Source organism: Cyclospora cayetanensis, unplaced genomic scaffold (genome assembly GCF_002999335.1).
Source record: "Cyclospora cayetanensis isolate NF1_C8 unplaced genomic scaffold, CcayRef3 CcayRef3_contig_33, whole genome shotgun sequence".
Lineage (NCBI taxonomy): Eukaryota > Apicomplexa > Conoidasida > Eucoccidiorida > Eimeriidae > Cyclospora > Cyclospora cayetanensis.
In genome coordinates, this window is record NW_020312292.1 from 220,097 (window position 1) to 243,964 (window position 23,868).

The 23,868-nt window shown below is 47.5% G+C and overlaps 4 protein-coding genes across 4 annotated transcripts; 1 reads left to right on the forward strand and 3 right to left on the reverse strand.

Moving 5' to 3' along the window:
- Nucleotides 1-1,963: 1,963 nt before the first annotated feature.
- Nucleotides 1,964-2,698, reverse strand: LOC113146487. The gene has a single exon (XM_026333964.1). The coding sequence runs from the start codon at nucleotides 2,696-2,698 to the stop codon at nucleotides 1,964-1,966; it is 735 nt and encodes a 244-aa protein (XP_026189749.1).
- Nucleotides 2,699-3,348: 650 nt separating this feature from the next.
- LOC34619082 (FK506-binding protein) lies at nucleotides 3,349-4,367 on the reverse strand. The gene is made up of 3 exons (XM_026333965.1): nucleotides 3,882-4,367; nucleotides 3,547-3,652; nucleotides 3,349-3,437 (listed from the first exon to the last, which is right to left on the reverse strand). Exons 1-3 carry the CDS (start codon nucleotides 4,365-4,367, stop codon nucleotides 3,349-3,351), a joined length of 681 nt encoding a protein of 226 aa, XP_026189750.1.
- Nucleotides 4,368-13,527: 9,160 nt separating this feature from the next.
- Nucleotides 13,528-18,425, forward strand: LOC34619083. The gene is made up of 12 exons (XM_026333967.1): nucleotides 13,528-13,852; nucleotides 14,010-14,042; nucleotides 14,140-14,352; nucleotides 14,604-14,780; nucleotides 14,882-15,077; nucleotides 15,191-15,300; nucleotides 15,400-15,690; nucleotides 16,010-16,144; nucleotides 16,309-16,746; nucleotides 16,904-17,308; nucleotides 17,495-17,791; nucleotides 17,890-18,425. Exons 1-12 carry the CDS (start codon nucleotides 13,528-13,530, stop codon nucleotides 18,423-18,425), a joined length of 3,156 nt encoding a protein of 1,051 aa, XP_026189752.1.
- A 1,104-nt stretch (nucleotides 18,426-19,529) lies between these two features.
- Nucleotides 19,530-23,089, reverse strand: LOC34619084. Its single transcript, XM_026333968.1, is given in 2 exon segments — nucleotides 19,530-22,232; nucleotides 22,466-23,089. Coding segments are annotated over 2 exon segments (3,327 nt in total).
- Nucleotides 23,090-23,868: the final 779 nt, after the last annotated feature.

The window sequence follows — 23,868 nt, forward strand, 5'->3', positions numbered from 1 at the left end:
AGGAGAGCTTTAAAACCTTATTGAGGCAGCTTGGTGACGGCAACAGTAAACGTCAGCCAGCTGCAAGTTACTCCTTGAGTCTCTCGCAAACAAACTTTTCCCACCGATACATTACCGTATAAAGAGTCAGAAACCCAGAAGTTTTCATCTCGCGCATCATTGACGGTTGGTAGTGCACACTTACACGATTCCCAACTACCACAGCTCCGGAGAGTGCTAGTAATAGTGAGCATAAGTGTTTTAATAGATGTGGTAGCTGGTACCGACGAGTAGTAGGGCAGCCATTTCATCGCATCACACCACAATACGAATCAATATATTGCAGTGTGCAGAGTTTCCTACGTTCTCGTAGATACAGTTGCAGGGTAGGACTCCAGCTCTCCTCAAGAGAACACTGGCCGAATGCCATGCTCTTGTGGGGAAGCTTGCAACACTCAAAAGTATCAAGCCGCATCTACGAGCCTAGCCTTTCACTGTGACAGTGCAATACTGTAGCATGTGAAAGCTGTTCCCCAGAACGCCCTGTGTATAAAAACTTGAATTTGGGGCCAGTATACCTTGCATGCAACTAATCCTGTTTGCTTGAATTGTCATATATATGCGCATGAAATTTTTACTACCGGAACTGTATAGCGTGCGCTAAGACTCATAAGAAATGTACAAGGCTAACCTACAATTAAACACTTCTTACCACACTGGCAATAGTTAACAAAGAATTGGTTTAAAACTGACTATTTAGTTTGTCATCCCCTGCATCTTATTCATTTCATGGTACTGTAAGATCAATACAAAAAGACACAGTGTTGCGTGCTTGCGTGCTAGATGCTAAGTCCAACAAGGTCTGAAAATCCTCAAAAAACTTTGGGGTACCAGCAATGCGCACCCGGTTGACCTTTCCTCCTTATGCCGGAAGCCTGGGCGAAAGCAGGCAGTGGAAGAAGGGACCTCTTTTGATAGATAATAGCTTTTTATTTTGTCTGTGTTGTGTGGATTGGAGTGCCTCTCTACGGATAAATTGAAGTGGGGCGTTACAGGAGCAACAGCTTTTCATTGGCAATGAGTGACAAAATCAGTTGCAGTTTCTCCAATAAGATCTACTGACTAAACTGGCTGGTGCAGTTGATCAGCGTTGCTATTCATACCAACAGGCTAGTTATACTTGAGTTTGACGCAGTATTACATAAGACATCACCAAGGGTCGCCATGTATTAAGGATGCGGAGTTAGGCTGGATGACGCGTTTTTGTTTCCTAATAGAATGGCTCGTATTAAGCCATAGCATTCCCGCTTTTCTCAAGGCAAGTAATCACTTTGTGTATTACTCCAAGATGAGCTCAATACATAACACTGCCTTTTGCTTTGATAGTCAAAAGCCACTGCAAAATTTGCTCGCTGGCACTCCGTTTGCACAAGCAAACTACTGCAGTCCACCTAAAAAGTACTAAAGGACACTTTACTACCCTTGCGTTAGATAACGATAGAGTAGACGATTCAAAGATTTCAACTTGAAGCACAGGGGCACGGGTAAGAAAAAACCTCAGCAGTAGCGCGCAGAATGCAACAAAGACATATACCAACCGATGCGCTCATGTATTTTTAACGAATAGGTACGCCCGAATGTCCGTTGCCATGATAATTGAGCCATCGTTCATGGCACTGAGCTCATTAAAAATTGTGTATCGCTGGCTCAACGTACACTTCAGAGAAGCGGCTGCTTGCCACACCATGAAGAATTGCACATAAAGAGTTTTATAGTGGGGCGAAACTACGCACCGCAGCAGCCAGAACCCCTAAAGCGTGGCGTTGGAAGCACCATGCTTTCTCTCCAGGATTCCTCAGACACCACATTGAAGCGTGAGCAGCATCTTTGAGACCCAAACATCTACTTTGCATCAGTGTGCACATCTGGAGCAGGCTCTCCTCCCTCCATAAGATGCGCCAAAGCCTCATACGACACTAAATTCTCAGTATCTCGTAAGGTCTTTTACTTGCACAGCGTAGTCGATGCGTGGGAATCGCACAAGGAATGTGCCGCTTGATAACTTTTGAATGTCAGCATGAAAGCCCGCAGCTGCTAACACGGGGGTCATAGCCACAAGGGGAAGTAGGGCTTCGATGGCACTGTCTTTGCTGACGCTTGATATCCAGGAAGCCTCTGCAGACTCGCCGACAGATTGCAGCGGCTCCGAGTTATTCCAAGCATCATTTTCGGAAAGTTGCTGCTCTTCGGCTTTGGCAAAACCTTGTGCGTCAGTGTTCGGGGCCTCCAAAGTGGAGCCCGCTTGCGGTGTTGCAGCTGTGACGTCTCCATTCGAGCTTCCGAAGCTTTCCGTAGCATATTCGGTTTCTGGTGCTTGTTCCTCAGTCTGAGTGATGATCAGTTCTTCGCCAAACACTTCTTGGTCAGTTGGCTGCGTTGCCTCAGCACTATCTCGAATGGCATCCACCTCCGGAGCAAAATCTACAGCCCCAGTTACCTGACCGCCGCTGACATCGTCTGCAGCAGACGGGGCGCCAGATTTAACTGCAGCTTCAATAGTTGTTGAAACGTTCTCTGGAGCATGCGTTCCTGGCGGATTCGTTTTGAAGAACATGCCCGACAGCAATGACGGCAGCAACATCTTGCACTGAGCATGTAGCACAGAATGGGTAGTGAGTGTCAAAAAAAGGAAGGGTGGAGGGACAATCGCGAGTTTCATTTTGAACTGTAAATGCCTTGAAAGGATAAAGCCACTTGGTGCTCCAGCAGTTACATGAGCGTCGAAGTGTACAGTGCAGACTGAGACGCGAAAGTGGGACATCTGCTGAGCTGTCTAGACAGCACAGAGTATCTTTCTTCAGGGACGTGTGGCCCTCGTCATTCTAATGTAAATGCCAATCAAAGTGCACATTTTCATTCATATATCAATGAATGACTTCGCTGCGCTTGCCATTACTGGCAGAATGCCAATAAAGTGTCGTGGCTGGGTTATATGCAACTGGGAATGATCTACCAGTTGACACCTACGAGACGCGTCTCCGAAGATGGCGGGTGAGTCCTACTGGTGTAGAAGCTACTGAAACCAGCATTCTTACTACTTCTAATTGTTAGATCCCCTGCATCCATCACAAAACTCTAAAGTGGGCGTGCAGTACACTTGCTTGGGCAGGCGGATACCACAAAGACTACCTCCAGTTCCCAGCAGGCTCTCAGTTGAAGCTTTTAACAAACGATCCAATGGTGTATCACAAGAGCAGTGTTGAGACCGCTCTCTAACACAGGAGGGTTTCCCAATATTACGTTGGGAAGGATAGCTTACAAGCCGTACAATTGATCTGAAGCACACTTTGGACCCTTACGCGGAACATCCTACTGAATCTGCAAGCATTCGATCTCGAATTGCAGATCAGCATTAGGCGGGATACCCCAAGCAGGAAAACCACTGGCTCCATACCCCACTGCACGCACACAGCAAAGCATAAAGCGTCCTACTGGAAACTAATGATCATTTACTTGCAGTACACTACGGCTGCTCGGATAAGCACAGGACTGAAATGCTATGCATACTCTTAGCTGGAATGTAAATCATGCGGGCCTCCCCTAGATGCATGCCAAGTACTCCTTGATCCCAACCAGCAATCACTTGGCCAAGACCTGCTTGCCAAGTAAAAGGCTGCGAATGAAAATTTGTCAGAGGGCACATGTAAGAAAAGGTGGGATCGGGCTAATACACGATGAGCATGTACCTATGTCACCAAAAACGCCCGGGGGGGGGCAGATCTAATGTCTGGAGGTGCATTACTAGCATGTGTCCCGTGACACTAAATGAGCAGAAGGGAGTTCACCAGCGTCATAGACCACCACTTCAACCTTAAGTGGACTGAAACGTGTTTAGGAAGCACCTGCTGGCCTGGATCCTTCGTGGACCAGAATTTTTTCGCGGAACCGTCAGCCTGCAAAACGGATCCGGTTGCGTGGACGGTGACGCGTTGGCTCCTTGCCACTGTGGGGCCGGATCCAGCCTTGATGATGGAAGTCTTAAGCTCTGTCAGTGGAGCCATTGTAGGTAATGGAGGTTCCGTGAAGGTTGTATCCGGATTTTGCTGGCTTGAGGAGGGATGTTGCGCCGAATGGGCAGTGCGTGCGGGAGCCGAGGGTGAGGAACGTGGTACAACAACCCCTGACCACACGACTAATGAACAAGTGAGGCCGCCAACAAGAACAAAAATGAGAAATACACTTACAAAACCAAAGAGAGTAAAGCGAGACTCCTCACGGGGGGCAATCTGCTGCTTAGATTGCTCTCGCGAATCCACTTCATGGGGGGTAACCCTGTGGCGCACGTCTGTGGCATTGCGGGAATTCTGCTTGCGCAATTTTTCCTCCATTATTACCAAACTATATCATGCATGAATCACTGTTTCCATTCGAGTGTTGAGTACGCATTTTGAATGCAGACACAGAATGACATTCACTCTCTAGCTTTGGCAATAAGCCATTGGCAGCCCACTGCAGCGTGCAACAAAACGGCGATTTCCTCTTTCAGGGTGAATGGTAGCATCATATCCATATTCAGTATTAAACCGGCCATACTATGAGTAATTTGCCTTTATATGTGGATGTGCAAATAAGTTTCCTTAGTTTATTCACTGGTATGCTGTAATATTAACTACCGGCACTGGGCGTTGCTTGCGCTACCGAGGGCGCATCTTCATTTTATGCCGGCTCAGAGGATGGGTGCAGAGTGAATTGACTAGAAACTGAAGTACTATGAGCGTCAAATACTAAGGTTGCACCTTGTAGTGCAATATTGCTAATAGCGGGGCGTACGAGACTTCAGACTAAGTAGCAGTGGTTTTTTCGCTCCAACCAAGGTGTCGGTAAGGAAACACTTCGCTCTGGAACTCAATACGAACTTGATAGAGCGCTATGCAATGGTTCCAGGAGAACTCCTGCCTTTTCTTATGCTCGCCACTGAAGGTTTAGGTTTTCAACATGAGTTGATAGAGAGACTGCTAGGGTGCCCGTTGCTCCACCCGTTAAGCACTCAGAGTATTCGATCTACAAGCAAGTACCCGCACACAACACATAGCACCCAGACACAGAACATTTACTTACATCATTCTTACGTAGCTCTACCATGTAGCAATTAAGTTTCATGAACAGCCAAACGAAATCCTAAAATTCTTTTTTGCCAAACGAAACATTAGAATTTCGTCCGCGACCTTTTGAAGTGCAGCAGTCTCAGCTAAACGAAAATCTTTTCTGCTACACTAGTATATTTAGCTAAAAATCAATAAACTTTTGCCTGCTGATTTATCTGCTCGTATGTCTTATCTATTGCAGAGTATTGTTCGCTCGAACCTCGACGAGCAATATTCTGTGCGTGTGCACTGAATGTTGTGTGCAACTAGTTATAAAATGCTCAGGGAGCACATCGCATCTAGCAACGCTGACCCTAACTGTCTCGCTGTCCTGTTGAGAATCCTGCGTGGCGCGTGCATTGGAAGAGGGGAGCTTTAGGAAAACAGTCAACAGAATTTAATCAACTTTATACGGTGTAGGAGTGAATCGTCTTTCTACGGAGGTCATAGATGAACCGTTTTCTTCAATGGTACTGTTTAATCCAATGCAGCCGTTATTCCTCTCACGCTGCAGGGGTATTTAAGGTCGCTAAAGCAGGTCTCCTAATTTTGTTCAACTCATGTTATCTCAGTAATTCGATTATCGTCGGCAGCAGACTGATAACAAATGCCCTTTGCCGAAGGAAGTTGACGCTGGCATTTCCCTTTTCAGGCTTCAGGGGCCGCTTGACGAATACTTGTGTATGCAGGAGCTCTACAGCCGCTAAAGAGGCTTTTTTGGCAGCCAAATAATGGTTGTGGATGTGTAGATGAGTTCATGCAGACCAGAGAGGTGAGACGCCCGTAAGTACAGGCTAGTACTTGAAGGCTTCAACAGATGGTTGGAGATGTACCTCATCATGTAATAAGTACATAGGGAGAAAGAGGTGCTTCCTGTGGCATGAGTATCAGAGGGGTCATCAGTTCACCGGTGGTTCCTTCTACACAAGGAAGGCCATCTACCTTGTAGAGTTGTGAAGTGAATTGCCATTAGTATTGCGGGTCCAATTTCATTCTTCGCGGCTGAGTAGCCGTCTTAATTTCTAAGATGTGGCCTAGACGTCTACAGTCTATCAGGAACTGTAGCCCCTGACTAAGGTTAAAGTATCTACAGCATTGGATAATAATGAATCTGCATTACTAGAATAATTGTTCAAAGACTTTCTATAGCTATGCCCCATTCCACTTCAGCAGCGCCTTGTGAAGAGAATGAGCTAAGCGATGGACAGGGCTCGAAGGTGCGCACGGGGACAAATGTATATTTCAGCTAGTTGCTTGTAGCTAAAGTAGCAGTGATACCCTGTGGCGTAAGATTTACGTAAACTAGTGACAATAACTGGGTAATTTTTAAAGGCTACCCATGGTAGGCATTAGCTCTTCAAGGCAAAACATGCCTTGGTCAAGAAGGCAATTGTTCAAGAACGCGAGGAATATCGTTTGTGCGACTAGCGTCGAGTAAAGCAAAACCATGTACTCTTCGAAAGGCAACAATATTGACAGCCGCTCTCCCCTCAATCACTAAGGCTGCCGCTTCTAGCCCCATTTCACCAAAATCCCCCGCACCGTATGCCGTGGGTACTGAATGGTCCTAGGTTCCAGCATCTTTACTGCTCGACGTGGATTGTCGCCCTCCCCATAGGTCATTTGCTTCCACGCTAAAGCTAATTAATAGTTTGGAGAGCTTTGAGACCTCTCTGTGAAGCTAATATTGCTTTGTTAGATAATAATAAACGATTCCAGCCACCTCATAACAAATGCCTTCTTTTCATGACCTTTTGGCCCACCTAGTTAAAGCTACAGATCCATCAGAATCAATTTCTCTGCTCGAAACACGCTGTAGACCGCCGATTTTTATAATTCCGTGTAGGTCTCTCTCGAACGTTGCACATGCGTTCGTGTGCACTAGCCAGAATCTCATTAATTTCCTTCACTGTTGCAGAGGCTGCCGATTTCGAAACACCACGTCCAGGCTTGGATTTGAGGGGGGCTCCTCACTATAGAGTAGGAGTGCGGTGGACAGGCAGATGAACGAACGTAGTTTTGATTGTGAACGAATTAAACACTGGAAGGGATATCAAACAAACCTTTTGGATTTGTATAAATAGACAATTGCAAATTTTGTGCGGTTAGCGAACTTAGTCTGTCCGTCAGCCTCAGGGTGGTCCACAGCGATTACACTGTGGTCAATGTGTAGGAGGGTTATGAGCATGCAGTAGCACGCACTCACGTGTTCCCGACCTGTATCTGTGAGACTACTCCTTAGAAATCTGTTGAGCCTCCAGATATGAGTTTGAAATGATTGGGATTGAGTGGGCTTATTCGATGTGTATCGTAGCGGCAATTATATATCCGACGGTTGACCTCCGGCAGTACAACAATACAGTTCACACTCACATCATTCCAGACTCTTTTAGAAACCGGACAGTTTTGCAAATGCAAGGTTTAGGAGAATTACGGTGCTTCATTGGCTGACGAGCTGGACAAAAGAGTGCATTTTTCCTTTCCTCAGGATGCACGTTTGGCCACCAGCAAAACATTTGAAAACTTCCCGCTGTAGTGTGAATGCACTAGCACTCGAAAGAATATGTTGATGTGCTGTGTACAAACTAGCGCTGTCGAGCAAAGGATAAATGCATAAGCCATGGGTTTTATACTTTGCTTTGACCCACAAAGACCAATATCAGAGTGGTAGTACTTCACGCTCTAGCCTTTCTGGATTTTGGCAATAAAAGCAAATAAATGACTGTTTAAAGCATAAAACTCACCCAACTTACATGAAAGCTGTGCGTTAGCGGCACCAAAAGTAATTGCTCTGCACAGCAATGTGACGCTGGGACTTCATGCGAGCGCGTGGATGACCATGATGTTGTGTGATGCTCTCCATATACTTTGCTATCAAGTTGTATCCCAATATGCGAGTAAGGCATCGAGCAGCTCTACAATTATCAGAATCCTGAAACCTTTTGTATAGTACATGAAGGTCATATGGCCAGTTTGGACACTACTTCGTCGCCCATGTAAGTAAGGAAACGATCATTTTGCTTTAGAGGAAAAACACCCGATGGTCTGCCTCTAGACCTGTTTCATACTTAGATATGTGGGCAGCTGTCGTGCAGAGCAGGCACCGGACGACTTGCAAGTCCCCTGAAAACGCTTTCATGCCGCGGTACCAGCCTCCTCTGTAGAGACCGCGCACTTCTTTTGGTTGGAAAAAACAGATATACGAGCAGGGGATTCGAGCAGCCAGAGCAAAGATATTCGGGGAATACGGTGCTAGCCAATAGAACGTCTCACCGTTCCTGAGGGTGTGCAACGGCAAAGGCCATTCCTCGATAGCATGAACCTGGAGCAAGTTTTTGTGGACGAAACATGGAAGTCCAGAACACACTTACGTGCTTGCATATACCACGGTGTGATTTGGGACAGCTAGAGTGCACGCCCTAGGTGGTAAGGGTGCAATTGAACAGTTCGCCGAAATACTAAGATGGCATTCATGTATACAGCCATCCACCCCTCCTTAACAAGGCATCCGATAAATTAGCCTCTACAGCCTTGCTGGTGCATAGAACCGTCCAATCGGCGTACATGCATTCTCTAGTTTGCCGCTGCGAATATGGAAGGCCCTTTAGTGCCTCTCGTTAGGGTGAGAGGAGATTTGTAAGAAAGTGTCAGTGTATATCAAACATTGAATAGACTGTCGATTTTTCTAGTTTGTAGAGTACTTTGCCAAGATGAGGCATCGCAAGCGTATGGTTTCTGGTAGCCTTATTCAGATTATTGAAGTCACCGCACACGCACCGCCTACCATCCATTTCTGGCATCGACCCAGGCCCTTGCCCAAATGCGCTGCTTGATTCCTGCACGTTTGCCGGTTGCAAAACCTATCCGCTTGCTACACAATCTTTTCTTAATGCTGTGAAGGCTTCCGACAGTGCGGAATATACCTTGAGGCTGACCCAGGAATCACCTCAGTAAGCAGCGCCGACGACCAGCCAGTGCTCAGCCAGCTGACAGCTCGTCATTATTTACCACAGGCGCGAGCCTCTCTGCATACTTTCCTTCTGCTGTTCTCCAGCTTAATGTTATATCGAGTTCTTTAGTAAAGGACCAGTTGCAGAGTCAGCAAGACGAAACGTATGCTCAGAACCGCCTTCTCTTTTGGGACGCCGGCATGGAAAACCTGCCTAACAATCAAGAACGAGTCCTATTTTCTTTACGAACGATGCAGTAGGCGTCGTTCAAAAAACACGAAGCTATATCTACCTAGCGCCTTATCGCACACGAACTCCATCATACGCGCGCATGCGGCCAGAGCTACGCGCCTATGACGGGGTCGCTCATGCTGCACCTAAAATCAAGTCTTGGTCGCGGGCGAGACATAGAACTCACGCACCATGCTGAAGTCAGCAAGTTGTGAATTGAGGTGGCCTGTAGCTGCTTGCTGTGGTTATGTGACTGCTTGCATTCTGTCACCACTCAGCCAACCTAAGTCTTGGGGACTGCACAAAACAAATGAATAGGTGGAATCTGCTTCTGCAATGCGTCCATATGTAAGAGTTTTGATAAGTGTCCAATGTCATGTAACACTGACAAATCTTTAAAATTAACATGAACTTGTATCGTCGCGTGATTAACCTGTGGTCAAACAGGAGCTGAAGTGCCTCAACCGGCGTGGGGGACTTTCAGTTTCCCACAAGCACTTCTCCTCACCACTTAGTCTGCTTCCTCTTAGCTAAGTCGCACTGCTTGAATTTCTTGCCTTTTCCACGCTTTTGCAACTTCGAATCTCATAGCCGAATTTCTCACAATAGTTACAGGTCGGCTGTTGGAAGGCGTCAGTATGGACCCAAAAGGGCTTGTGACCCATTCACTTCTTTTCTCGTTGACCTAAGGCTGTAGGCAAGGGCGTTTCAACACAATCTCGATCTCAATAAGCTTTATACTCCGTTTTGGCTCTGCCTCTTTAGCCAGAGAAGTAGGCTCTACGCTCATTTGATCTTTAAGCCTAAAGTGACCCATCCTCTTTGGACGCACCACCCATCCTTTGTTTTAATCGCTACGCTGCTGCGCAGTCTGCGAGCAATTTGCGTCAAGCCCCGGGTAACCCTGATATGAGTCACTAGTAACGCAGCTGGTCTTCTACTTTAGGGCTTTTTGCGGACCAAAGAGTTTTGATTTCTCGATATACCGCTCTATCAGTGGATTCCCGTGGATACCTTCTCAGTGCTTCCAAAGCCTGCTGTTTAGCCATTCCTGGCAAAAATCTATGCGTCAGTGATGCATGGACGGTTGGACTCTAGGAATCCCTGCAGGCAGGCGGCTTCTCCTGCATGGATAAGGCCACGAATGAAGTGCTGTCCTTGCAGTAAGCAAGCCGTAAGAATAACTAGCTTTGCTAGTCTGCGGGGTACAAAGCGAGGCACATGTGCAATCGGCCGATAAACTCTTCGAATACTTATCCATCCTTGCGGCCGTAGTACTGCTCTGGTCAGCAAAGCCTCATCGACCGATCCATAAACGACTTATCGGCTGACAAAATATGCCTATGTGCCGGTATTAAAACAGCTGCGTCTATGTAAGCTTGCAGTCTGTCCTTTGCTACCCTGCCGGGCCCCGATCCACCTACCTTTATCGCCAGAGGGTTTTGTTCGCAGACTGTCGCTAACGAGCACACAGTATAGAATTTCCAAATAGCTTTATTACATGCAGACAGGTGTTTTGGGGTAATGTGACGCCAAATTGCATCCATACTCAGTGGATGAGTGGGCAACAGCTGCATAGAGCCCTTGGGTACGACCACATGGAAAGTTCTGTGCAAGGTCTCCATGAAAGGTACCTCACTCCGATATCAATGCAAACTTAATAGAACGTCATTAACCGTTGCTTAAGAGGGCTCCATCCCTTTCCTGTCAACACGCCACAAGGCTTCAGCATGAGGGGGAATGACCGTTGAATGCACGCTGCCGACTTCTCTAATGACTCTGAGAGCTTACAATTAGACCCAGCATCAACCGCATATGCACAATACAATGAGCGTTCCTGCATCGATATAGCACCAGTCTTCAACAAGCCATAGAAACGGGCAAATAGTAAATTTATTACTGCTCTTAATACATAATGAACGCACGAATGGTGCACTAGAGAGTGCATAAGTGTACCTCAGCCCACGAAACTCCAACCAAGACGTTCAGGAAGACACAATTCTCCCCAGGGTCAGTATGAATATGATTAATGGCAGTTAAGCGTTTCCCCAAAAGGTTTTTGTCTTTCATTGTCTGCGCCCCTAAAAACTCCCCGTATAAGGAGAAAGGGGCAGCCAGGTTACGAGTAGATTTACCTCGTGTTTAGCGGGCTAAGCTGCGCATAAACGCTTTCCTTGAAACTAGCCGTATCTGACAGGGAACTAAAAAAAGCTTGCTGATTGATTTGTTAGTTTGTTTAACCTAACTACTGTGTAATAGCCCTATCTCAGTACTATAAGAGACAACGTTGTGTGCGTGTTGTAGATTCAACGGGCAATTCGCTTTGAAAGGGCGGAATGCTCTGAGGGCCCAATCAACGTGTACCCTATCCGTCCACTTTCCTTCAAACTGGACTCGCTTGGGAGAGAGGGCCTACCATTCCATCAGTTGTTTCCATGGCGAGATATTTCGCTCGAAACTCGATGTAAACTTCACGCCAAACAGTGGCGTGTTTTCTTCAAGCACTCCTTCCTTACCCTGCCAGCATCCCTCGGGCGTCCCATATGCTCTGAAGGCAAGGGATACGGTGTGCATCGATACACCTTCTGATCCCACCGAGTAGCCACAGCTAGTTGAATATAGCACCAGGCTCATATGCGCAGTGCATCGCTTTTTATTGTATCGAGCCAACGCTAGTCTCCAGCTTAAGAAAACAGAAAAAAAGCAGAAGCCAATATATTATTTCTATATTATTCCTTTATCAAAATTAAATAGCTATTAAGGGTGTAGTCAATCTTCTTAGGGCCTTGTAACTATCCCCAAGTCCCAGATTCATGCATCACAAGGCGCATCGACTGATTTCTCATGGGGTCTTCTTGTGGAGACAATAGTGCCAGCGGGATACTTTCCTGTTGGATCTATCTCTTTTCTTTCCTTATGTGGCTGAATGATCCAAATCTCTACTGAGCTTTGCCATCTCCCACGGGGTGCATTTTGGGGTTGATCTATTGTATGGCCTGTGTCGAATGGGGCGGGTCCTCGCCCCACCTGAAATTACACGTCTTTCTCGGTGTTTGTCGGATTTCATTGAGAACTTTGTCATGAGCGTACTTTCTTGCTTCAACATACATCAAGGAGATGCCATGTAATTGCAGATTCGTCAATTAGTTGGCGCTCAGGTTCGTTGTGCGCACATCAGGCGATGAGATCTGAGAAGGCAGTGAAGTCTAGCAGCTAGATGACTGTCTTCTGTTCGAGAGAGAAATACAGATTCTTTTAGGCGCATAAGGCGTGTCTGGCAATTGTATGCAGCGAGTGGTTTTAGCGTTTACGTTTCACATGGAGTGTGCCCCTGTATGCGTCTGATCGTTTTTTCAGAGATAGATATCACTGATCCTTTGGGATAATTAGCCGTGTGATAAGCTGACCTGACCGTAGAATTGCAGATACTGCAAGCCTATGTGATTGTTCTGCTGTGATATATTCAAATCAGTTTTATGGGATCGTGTCGCTGTCTTCCTTGTTGAGTGTTTCTCCAAAGACAATGCAGTGCACGGGCAATTAAGAAGAACCGAATTGCTACGAATCGAGTGTACGGATAAGGCGAGTTTGCCATAATGGTGAATGAGACCGCACGGTGATTCACATGCAAGCCTCCCGTACAAAAAGGACCATCCACAGCCACTCCCAGCAGGCAGCTCCACAGAATTGGTAAAAATAGAAAGGTAGACCACTAAAAAACAGCAAGAACAAAAGTCACTGTCGCTAGAGTAGAGTATATCTTTCATTTCCGTAGAATCAAGCCTTCGTTGTCTGGCCCTTCCAAGGAAAGCTGGACTGACCACGCTGGGCCCGCACAGGACTAGGACAAAAAGGCAAGGAGCACGGAGAAAAGAGCAAAAATATATCTCACTTTTACTCAATTCTCTAAGTTCACTAGGGTCTGAAATAATGCGCCTCCGATGGTTTGGAGTCCAAAGCTTGAAACAGCGCCGACGATCCTTGATGCTTCTAGCAAGCTAGTCACATGCCTGATGGTCAAAGCACAAGAGGATCACTGAGTGAGCAGTACCTGTATTTCTGCGGTTAATGCGATCAGTCACCCTTTTCTGCATTCATTCCCGTGATGTAGGCAGCATTGATGGGGTAGGGCCCTTCGTCAAAGTGAGTTCGTCCAAAGGGCACCTCGGCCGTTCCATAGGTCGGACCGACTCCGGAGCAACTGCCCTAGTTGTCGCTTTATAATGAGGACCATGCTATCAAGATTCTTGAGGCAAGCCCAGTTGGGCGTTCTTAAGCTTCTTGTGCCACACTTTTCCCTAATTGCTATTGCGTTGATCTTGGAGCTGGTTCGGGGCAACCCAATCCACAAGCAGATATTCCCTTTTATAGGGAAGCCATCTGAATTTTCTCTAGAAAGGCTGGATAAAGGTCTTTTAGCCTCCGTTGGTCACGATGAAAGTGTTTCGCTACTCGAGGCCCGAGTTGGGGAGGCAGCAGAGCCGCAAAATAATGGAGTAAGCGAGGGGCCAGAACAACATGAAACGCAAACGCATTCAGTGAATGGAAGTAAGGCGCTGTTAATGTTAAACCAATGTGATGGCATTACCTTCCTGAGTTAGTTACTTGTCCAGCAAAACTAGGACGAACACGCAATTAAGTGCATATATTGGGGATGTAGGAGCAGACCAGCGATGTAGGGATGTTTGATGTTCTGTGATACCAGGCTGCGAAGACATTTTCAAGAAATTCGAAGAAGGTATTTCACGATGAACTGTATGCCTGCTTTACGACCTCAGCTAATCCAAAATTATTGAACATTAGGGAACGTGTCCTGCTTTACTATCGCTGATCAGATTTCAACGCCAACAAACATCAGTTCAATACCATGCTTGAGACTATGAAGAATGACCATAGTCTGGAGGAGAAAAGCTGCCTAAAGACGGTTGTTCATCCAGAAGGTTCTTTTCTTAATGATCCTGAGTTATCAACTGTGAAAAGCTCTGTAGAGCTCCATTTTGGAGCAATCTGGATGTGGGACAAAATCGCACGCATTCTTCTCAAGAGCCGTAAGTTTATATTCGCCCCTGCACTTAAGTGTATGCCTTGTGCTTAGATCTTAAGGGCGATGTAGATTTGTATTAGCAATAGGGAGAAAATTACTGTTTCGTTTGTGTGTTTGCAGCCCAGTTGCATATTATGTCGAAACGCTTTTGGTCAGGTACATCGCATAAGCTGTCATAGCTGCGATTTTTGTACCTTTTCAAAAGGAAAGAGTTCGACGTCTGTATATTTTGCCATGGATACTTTCCTGGTACAGGTATCCCTCCCCCTCTAGGCATCGGTGATACAGTCAAACTACTTCAAGACGGCTCCACGATTATGATGCGTGGGGAATACACTGTTACCGGTGTTCAAAATGACGAAGTTTCCATAGAAAAGGAAGGAGAGCGGCTTACTGTCCCACGCGACCGCCTAATTCTCACGATACAAGACAGTGAGACTTATTCGAACCCAGCAGTTTACAAAGGATTTTCTAATGTGAGCCGTCGGTTTGCACCTAAATACTGGAATATTCTAACTGTATTCTCTTCTCAGGACATGTTATGATAGCAGACAAAGTACTGCGCAATGAGATTAAGAACTTGAATGAGGATGACCCCAGTCTATTGGAGGATATGGAGGAGGTGTTTAGGTTGGCAGGAATCACGGAGGCATTTCGAAAAACTCAACGAACCAACGATCCTCGGCATCTACAGAGTGCAATGAGAGCCTCAGAGCTATTTCACTGTACGTTCAGAATCGTAAGGAGTCCTCTACCAACCCTAGTTCTCCCCGGTGTGGCACCTGATAAGTGTCCTTCATATGCTGCAATGCTGCAGTCTTGAGCTTCGTGGATGCCGTAAGAGAACTACCTGGCATCGAGGCCAGACAGATTCAAAAACCTTCAAAAAGAATATACAAACCGGATCCATCAGAACTGAGCAGCATTTACACCGCAAGAGCTGCAGTGCAAGGCAAGCATTCCTCGCACCTCCAGAATATGGGCCCCTCAAATATCCATAAGCAGTCCTTTTCGCATTATGTCCTCGTGCGTGTATAATTTGCTTGTGCAGCATATGAACTACTTCAGCTGATTCGAGGTTATACGGCTTTAGAGGGGTGCAGGCCGCTGACCCACAAGAGCCTCTACGGGACAGCGAACGAGCTTGTATTCCGAATGATTGAAAATGCTAGATTTGAAGTTTTAGACATGGAAGGCCAAGACATTCTTTATGCGGTCCTTGAAAACCAATGTAGAACAACGGCCGCCTTTACCTTTCCAGGAAATCGGCCAGAGTGGACCACAGTCATTCCGAAGTGCTTGAAAGTATGGGAGCAAGCGAGACGTGACTGGTCCCAGTTAGGTGAGGCAAGAAAACATCACTGTCATAGTTGTTGGCCGTCATGTTTGCTAGAAAGGTGCACTGTGTGTCCTCCAGCTAATTCGAGGCTTTGTTTTTCGTTGAATCGCTCATGCCGCATGCTCGCAGTGCTTTCAAGGGAACTAGCACAGGACCGTGAGGATCTAGCATCTGATTGCTCATTAAAACACGGTATGCTTGAAAGGACTTTTCCTTGTTGGAAAATTGCATATTCACGACAACATAGGTTTGACCTAGTCAGTCTTTGTGACTAACGCGATATATAAATGAGACTGCTGGTCTTGTTGTGCTTGGTTCGCAGGGCAAGTCGCCCCTGGATACTTGGAGGGATGTGATGAACGTTGCATGAAAAAAGTACTGGGACGCAACTTCTGGTTTGATAAGAGCAGAGTTAAAAGGCGAAGCATTGGAAAGGATTTCATTATTGCTGGCGATGGTAACTGAGCAGCCTCTAGCCAGAATGCCAGTTCGGCCATTGCAGGAATTGGTTCCTACACTATTTTCCAGGACCCCCGTGTCTCTTGGTAGCTGTTGCCTACTATTTCTCGCTCTCCTTATTCTTACTACTGCGTTTTAGTGATGCGAACTTGTTTGTTTCAGCCCTACGCTTTGCAATGTATTACGCTGCTGAGACACTCCCCTATCTTGACCTTGTAGGGGGTCAGACGTGGAGGCTGGGGCGCATATTCGACAACGTTGCACCAGTCCTTGCCGATATTGGAAAAGAAGCTGACCTGCTTCTATGTCTAGGAGATCTTCTAACCACAGAAGCTGGGCAGACAGTGCAGAGGGCACCTGGTATGACTGGTTTTGGCCTACCCCATCCGCAGCTTTTGGCGCTGTACACGGCAACCGACCTCCGGCATCACGCGAGCATCGCAGGGGGAAATCTGAAAAACTCCAAAAAACTGCGCAAGGCTGCCAAAGGCTCAATGAGTTTCACCGCATTTTTTAAGGTACTTTCCTGTCATATTAATGATGATGCTGAAGCCCTCCACAAAGTTTTTGGCCCCTTCGCATCACTCGCTATCCGTATCGGTGAGTCCTCCAAGCTCACCCAACTCCCTGCAATGTTGGCTACTGATTAGCTGAACACACTTTTCTTAGCTATTAAGTGCGAGCTTCTAGAGGATGGCGCTTGGTGCTCAACTAGGAGGTCTCTGGTTGGGTTTGTCCCTGTATGCGTTATTCACAGCTCTGTTCCTTCGCATCGAGATTGAGGAACAAGGACGTAGTGGGTGGAAAGACGCCGTTAAAGTTTTCTCTGTTGGTTCCTTTGATAAAAAGCTATATCGGAAAGTTGTACAAAGAATGACTCACAATGCTGGAAAATTCATTACTAAGTTTATGGAAGGATTTGGATACGAAATCACGGGTAAAATTCGGAAAATAAAAAAAAGAATCAAGGAGCTTTTCAAGCGGAAGCCTAAGGCGAACGCCGAGACGGCAAAGGTGCAACACAGTGTTGGGCACAGTTTTGCGAAACTCATACTCCTAATGTGGGTAAGTGGTTCCAAACACCAACTGACCTCTACGACCAATAGAAGCGACACGTTCTACAACGCCAGGCTATATCAAGCTCTAACAATCCTAAACCATGGTATGTGTGCAGTGCTGGGCCCTCTTGTCTTCTGTACCAAAAAACGCTTGAAAAGCTCGAGCCTGTACGTGACTTCGTCATTTAGGACTGTTAGTGTTGTCTTTGACCACTGCATGCCGGCCTCCGTTTATGCAATTATTGATGCTCTTTGACTTTTCTAGTGTATATACGCTGCGGTTTTCACAGGCGTAGACCCAATGGAGCTTATTACAAAAGATATAAAGCATGAGTGTAAACGTACCAAAAATGTGGCCCACAAATACTGGGCTCTACTCCGCAAAAGCTCCACGATTTCGCGTCTCGCCGATGAGCTAGGTGCAGCCATGGCCTACGGATTCCTACATGGCCAGTCCTACTCCAAGCTTTCCGATGCAGGGCGCTCCCTGGGTCCAGCCTGCAGAGGGCAAACATCGCTTGATCTCCTTCAAAATGACGCCGAATACCTCCAAATTGTACAGCTCTATCAATGCATGGAGCTGCAGCGTGAGCCGCCTCTTGCCTCTCGAACCAGCTCTTTTGGCTGTGTGCGAAACATTGTGAAACAAAAAACAGTGTTGTTCAGGGATATTTTTATTGTGCAGGTCAAGCGGTCGCAGTTTTAAAATTAGCACTTGGGAAGATCAGAATGCCACCAGCGGATATTATACGTAGGCTATTCTCTTTCCTTAAGCAGATTCGGGCAATCCGCAAAGAGGGTGCTAAGGGTCTCTTCGAGGCATACTTGAGATGGGTGAAAGAAGGTGAAGCATCAACAGAAGTGAACAAGTGGAATGACAGCATCGAAATGTTTGAATGCTCATGGCACTCGTCACAGAGCGAACAAGATGCCATGGTCCCTAAACCTAACAAAAGTGATGAGGAGGCTCCTGTCTCGGACCTTGCATTACAGGATGTTGGAACATGCGCTGGTAAAGCCTCAACATACCTGCAGGCAGCTTTTTCTAGCCATGTTCACTACTCAGCCACACTGTTGAAACTTTTCGTTCGTGCTATATACTGTGCTGTGCTCGTTTCATATGGTATTTCCTTTGCAGCAACCGCGAATGCAGAGCTGGACCTACAACAAGGTCAGGTGGACGCAGTATCCAGTAGCATTCTACATTCCACCATGCTGTGACCTGTGTATGGTTGTCGGCGCGAGAGTAGAACAGTGATCTTTCCCATTAGCGCATCTTGCTTTCAGAGCCTACGGCACAGGAGGAAAGTGGTGGGAAACTACACACGTTGGTCACACTATAGGGCTAAGTATGGATTTACACGCCTTTGTACTTCATAGAAAGCAGAGGTGAGCACCAATTATGTGAGGATGAAAAGAAATATATGAAGACTGCACTTGAGTGCTCCAGATATGTGGGCACTCGTGGTTTTTTAAGATGAATATGTTTTAGACATCCGTATAATTTGAGTGAGCATTTGATAACTAAAGGCCCCTTGAGTTCTTGCGGCCACGCTCGCAACAGGGATCAGTCGCTGTAGTATTGCAAGTCGCCTGTTCTCCATTAGTTTACAAACGCGCGAGTTATCCTTTCTGCAACCTTATCTACTCGGCAGATGAATAGTTGCACGAGACAGCCGACCGGACAGTGACTCCCCCCGATCAGCACAGACCGACTGTGTCAGAAGCTGTGTACAAATTCATACTGTAAACTTGCAGTCTAGCGGTGCAGTGAAAAAAGAATCATCCCTCTTGGTCCACTGCTCAGGTAGAGTGCATTCATTCTACGGCTTGTCTTGTGGCTGGATTAGAATCTCATACGTAGTTGGACAGGGCAGCAGCTCAGGTGGTTTTTTCTATTCACTTGATTATTTCCTTCGCTAGAAAGTTCAAGCTACTATATCTAAAAGAGAACATAGTCACATGCGTCCCCAATGAATGTGCACAACATTGCAACAGTGGGACTAATATGCGGAGTTGTTCCATATAAGTGGTAGTACAGGCTCAAACGAGCGGGTTTTTCGCCTGCATGCATAAGTATACGCTTTCATGCAAGCAGAGTAAAGAAACATAACATGCAAACACGGCGAAAAGGTTTTTTCATGCGGCCGCCGCACCAATTTTCTTTCCGGCAAAGCAAGCGGCATCTTATTGGCTCTGGCTCATGGACCAGCCGGTTCGCAACTGGCTGCTGCTAACAGTATCCTGCGCTTGTCCCGCCAATAATCTGCATGTCCTCTAGTCCGCCTTAAAAGCCAAAGTGCCCCTGGATCCACAAGGAGGTGCTCAGACTGGAGCTTCTGCAGCAAAATCGGATTCTTGAATAAGATCACACGCAGCCTACTCCTCACTATTCGCTAGGTCGTCTCTGAGAGCCGAGGTACCTTCCTTGATTCCTTCCGAATCGCACCTGTGCTGCGAATCTGCCGCAAATATTTCCCCAAGTGCTGTGGCGGGGCAATCGTTCTCTCCGTCCCCCGAAACACTCGTTCGTCGCCGCACTAGCTCGCCTTCGAGCTGAGAGATGAGAGACTGAGAAGCCAGGAACTCGGGGGACTGCCAAGAATTTCTAGCCAAGGGCCCCTTGAGCTGCTGCTGACGAATTAGAAAAGCCATGTTCTCCTTTTCTAGCCAGACCTTTGATTCATCCGTAGAGCATTCCTCTGATAGGCTCATGGCCTCGAGTGTGGCACTGACAGCGGGGGGTGATGAGGATGACGATTCAGCAGCCTGCCTAGCAGTAGGGCTTTCTTCATCAACGGTTGCCTCGATCTCACTTCCGCACACAGAGGCATTCTTAAAATCTCTTTCAAGGCCGCTTTCTCCCGGGAGCGGGGCAGAGGACTCATGCAAGGCATTTGTTTCTGGACAGTTCCACGATGCGTGACTACCCTCAGTAACAACACGTAAAATTGAATCACTGGCGTCTTCCGAGTCTGTTGCACCCACCAAGAGCTCCTTTACCACGCGAGGAAAGCACTTTTGCTCCTCGTTCTTGCTTTTTAGCCTAAACTTCAGCTCCCGCAGCGTGAGCTGGCTGCGTTCCTGCACGATAGGGTCCTTATCTTCGAAAGCTGCTAACAGGTCCGCTTCCTCTTGGAACCGACGCTTGTTGCTGCTGGACTCCTGCCCTACTGCTGTATACACTTCGAGACACTGCACAGGCTCAGCAACTGTTGACTGCGACCAGCAATGTGTCTCTTCTTTAGCATCGCTGCACTCGAGTGACTTGGGAGGAACCCCCTGTGGAGCGACAGGTGATCTTGAAGAATCGACAGGTCCGGGGGCCTTGCCTGGCAGCCGCAACAACCGCATAAGTTTCTCTCCTTCCTCAGAAGCCGCATGCAGGTGGCGAAGAACTAGCTGGACTGCACTACATAACTTGGCATCTCCAATGCTCTGTTCACCCCCAGCCATCGCTGATGCGCACCGAGGGCCCCCCGTGGTAGTGCTCTCAGCAGATCCTGACATCATCGCCCTCCAACGAGAAAGCCAAAAATAATTCCTATCTCTGGTGGCGTCCGCGCTGCCCTGCATGCCCTCTGCCTTCCATAGGAAAGCATTTGAGGGGAGGCGAAGGATCGCAAGAGCTGCAGCAATGTTACGACTCATCGAGGCAAGTGCCGTTCTGGGAGCCGGGCTCAAAACTCCAGAGAGAGGGCTGCAGGCATGAAGTGCAGCCACGGGAGGCGAAACAGCACACGGTAGCAAGTGTAGCGGTTCGGTGGGGGACCCTCTGATGTTCAGCTGCTCTTCCATATTCTTAAACATCCACGGCACCCACTGAGGCTGCGGCAAGCGGACCGGGCAAGATGCCCAATCTTCCTCCAAAATAATCCGCAGTGCATTTGCTGCCTCTGTCGCCACTAAAGTAGCCGCAGCGAGGTCGTGCCTGAGTTGGTTCAGTCGTTGTAATAGCCACCACGAAGCTCTTATTCCGTCAAACACAGCTTTTAACACAGCAACAGAGCCAAAGACCCCCCAAACCACCGCTCTGGATACGTCTACAGTCCAAGAGTCCAGGAAAGGAAATCTATGCAAAGCTTCTCTGACCTCAGAAGCCGATGGCTTCACCCGCGGTGCGCTTGGTTCGCATTGTCTGCTAGGAGCGCAAGAGGCAACGGTTCTGCAGATGCCAAGCCTAGAGTTGGAATTTTTTGTAGTCAGACTTTCTGGAGTTTCTTCGCTCCTCAGCACTCTTCCTGCGCGTTCTACTTCTTCACCAAGTGACCGGCAATCAGCTGAATTTTTCTGCTGTTGCGCCAGTAGAGTCCGCCTCAGGGTGCAGTTGGTCCGCCGAGTCAGCTGTGGTGCAGCTGTAGGAGGCAAAAGTGCTCTTCTCCCCCCTTCACTGTGGATTTTTTGCTCCACAGCTACGCAACCCCATCGGAACCGGGCATCTAACGAGAACAACAAATTTCTTAATGCTATTTGGAATCCTGTGCATATTCTCGAGTGCAGAAGCCAGCTTCTGGTTGAAGCGTCTTTTAGAGAACGAATGCTGCCGTCGAACCGACGATTGCCACAGGTGGATCCATCTGCAGTTCCCCAAGGCCCCAAGGCTATGTGGCTCGCCCAAGCAAGGTGACCACCTCCTGCCTTTGGCCTCAAAATGTTATCGTAGATGTGGCAAAAGGCGCGTTCCTGCCAATCCAATACTTGGTAGAGGCGAAAGCGCAAGTGAGAAGCAGGAAGTTCCTTCATTCGAAGGCTACTAGACAGAAAACACCCAGTCTCCGGCACTGTTCTGTATGGGGCCGCCGAGCCCAAAAGCTTTCCAAAATACGGAGGATCAACAGTGATTTCTGGCTCTTGTGGCTGTGCGCACGAATCCTTCCGCAATCGTTCATTTTTTCCAGTGCAGGGTAATGAAATTCCAGCAGTACCAGCGGAATGTTGCTGCTGCGGCTCAGTGCAAGTCCCCGAAAAAGCTTTGACGGTGACTTCAAGTTCCTGAATCCACCTGGAAATAACATCGCAGAGAACGGTCTGCACAATGAGGAGTGAGAGCGTGTCGTATCGAAGTGCGGAGTACTGCAAGGCAGCGAGCGAGACAGCCCCCAATGGACGCGTGCTGATGTTTTGGCAGTACATCACACATGCGCAGCTTACCGTATCGCTTCTCTGACAAGTTTGTGCTGGAGCTGCATATCAGCAAGCAGCTGGTAGAGAAGCATGCAAAAGTAGCGTGCTAACAATTCCATCAGACCCCAGAGAACCACGCAGCACGCTGCCATGCCCACAGGAACCCCAACAAGTACGGCGCTGCTTAGCCGTGCAACGCTACCCGTCACAAATACTGCGGCAATGACTCCTGAAATTAGTGCCACAACGCCAGCAGCGCATGCTTTGATCGGAATAGATGGTAATAGGAGACAAGGCGACGACGTTTGCCTAGATATCCTCGCCTTCACGGACTCTGCTGCGAATGAATCCTGTATACAGCTTGCAGCACCACCTGCAGTGCTCGCAGGAGTTTCATTTTTAAGGCTCCATTGTGAGAAGAAAAGACTTTTCCTCCTGTCATCAGCCCTGAGCGATGTAATTGCGCGCACCGGATCTAGGTATCCGTAGACTGATGCAGCCGTCTGTAGGTTCGCGCACAGTCTTCTTATAGGGTACGATAGACAAGCATAGATTGTATGGGTTGCTGCGGCAGACACTTTCAGCCAAGCAGCTTCAAGCTTGTCCCCATACGTCGAAAGACTCTCAGGAGCTTCGATAGGCCACGCGCGACGCACCGTGGATCCGCCGCATCGAGACAATTGTTTGTACAATAGTTGATGGCACTCCAATCGATTGAGTTGAGGGCTACCTGCGCCGTCTGCCTCTTCCAAGCTCAGCATTTTGAGAGACGTTTATTACATAGGCTTGCCTTGCCATGCGTGTGCCTCTAATCCTTGCTATGCCCGTCTGGCATCCTGAATTTGCAGACCCCTCCAGCTGCTGAATTTTCTGCCGACGTTGACCTCGTTAGTGCAAGCTTGATTACATGAAGGTGAAGCTTAATGGGAATGTAAGGTTGTACCTTGTAGAGGAAGGCAATGTAAAGAAGAGAACAATAACCGGGAGCTCAAATAAAATCACGTAGACATACACAGTGCTGGCCTTACGCAACTGCTTCACATCTTCCGATACTGGCGTCCCCCTCAAAGGCTAAGTCGAAATCCTTTCAAGAAAAGCCTGCCGAAACTAAGAGCTGCACTAGGAATCGTTGATGTACCAGCGATAATTACAACCTGCAATGGTCTGCAAGACCACGGCCGCAGAATTGAAGCCGGTGCTCGAACACATTGGCTGGGTAACCGTGATGCGGTGGTTCGAAGTGGACCACTGCATAAAAAATATATTTAATATCTGGTAAGGCCAGCTACAAGGCATGAGTAGAGAAAAATGCCTTTCTCTGTGACAGCAGTCAATGCATGCTCCACCGTTCCTGCTGACGATTTTACCAGCCAGCGCAGCATTAAAACCATCCGCAAAGATACCCATAGCTTAATAATACGTTGAACCAATTGCTGCATACATTTAATAAATTGCTTTAATTGCTGCATCTTTTGAATGCATAATCTCATTCTTAATACTATGTACCCAGCAACGGGATTTGCAAACGTTCGTTCGCTGG

Excerpts from the sequence above, each read along its gene's own strand:
- LOC113146487 (XM_026333964.1), bottom strand. The coding sequence starts at position 2,698 with ATGAAACTCGCGATTGTCCCTCCACCCTTCCTTTTTTTGACACTCACT.
- LOC34619082 (XM_026333965.1), bottom strand. The coding sequence starts at position 4,367 with ATGGAGGAAAAATTGCGCAAGCAGAATTCCCGCAATGCCACAGACGTG. Across the intron at positions 3,653-3,881 it reads CGAAGGATCCAGGCCAGCAG|CCTTTTACTTGGCAAGCAGG; the intron begins GTGCTTCCTAAA and ends TTTCATTCGCAG. Across the intron at positions 3,438-3,546 it reads GATTTACATTCCAGCTAAGA|TGGGGTATGGAGCCAGTGGT; the intron begins GTATGCATAGCA and ends GTGTGCGTGCAG.
- LOC34619083 (XM_026333967.1), top strand. The coding sequence starts at position 13,528 with ATGAGGACCATGCTATCAAGATTCTTGAGGCAAGCCCAGTTGGGCGTT. Across the intron at positions 14,353-14,603 it reads ACGCATTCTTCTCAAGAGCC|GTATCCCTCCCCCTCTAGGC; the intron begins GTAAGTTTATAT and ends TTCCTGGTACAG. Across the intron at positions 15,078-15,190 it reads TCAGAGCTATTTCACTGTAC|AGAACTACCTGGCATCGAGG; the intron begins GTTCAGAATCGT and ends GGATGCCGTAAG.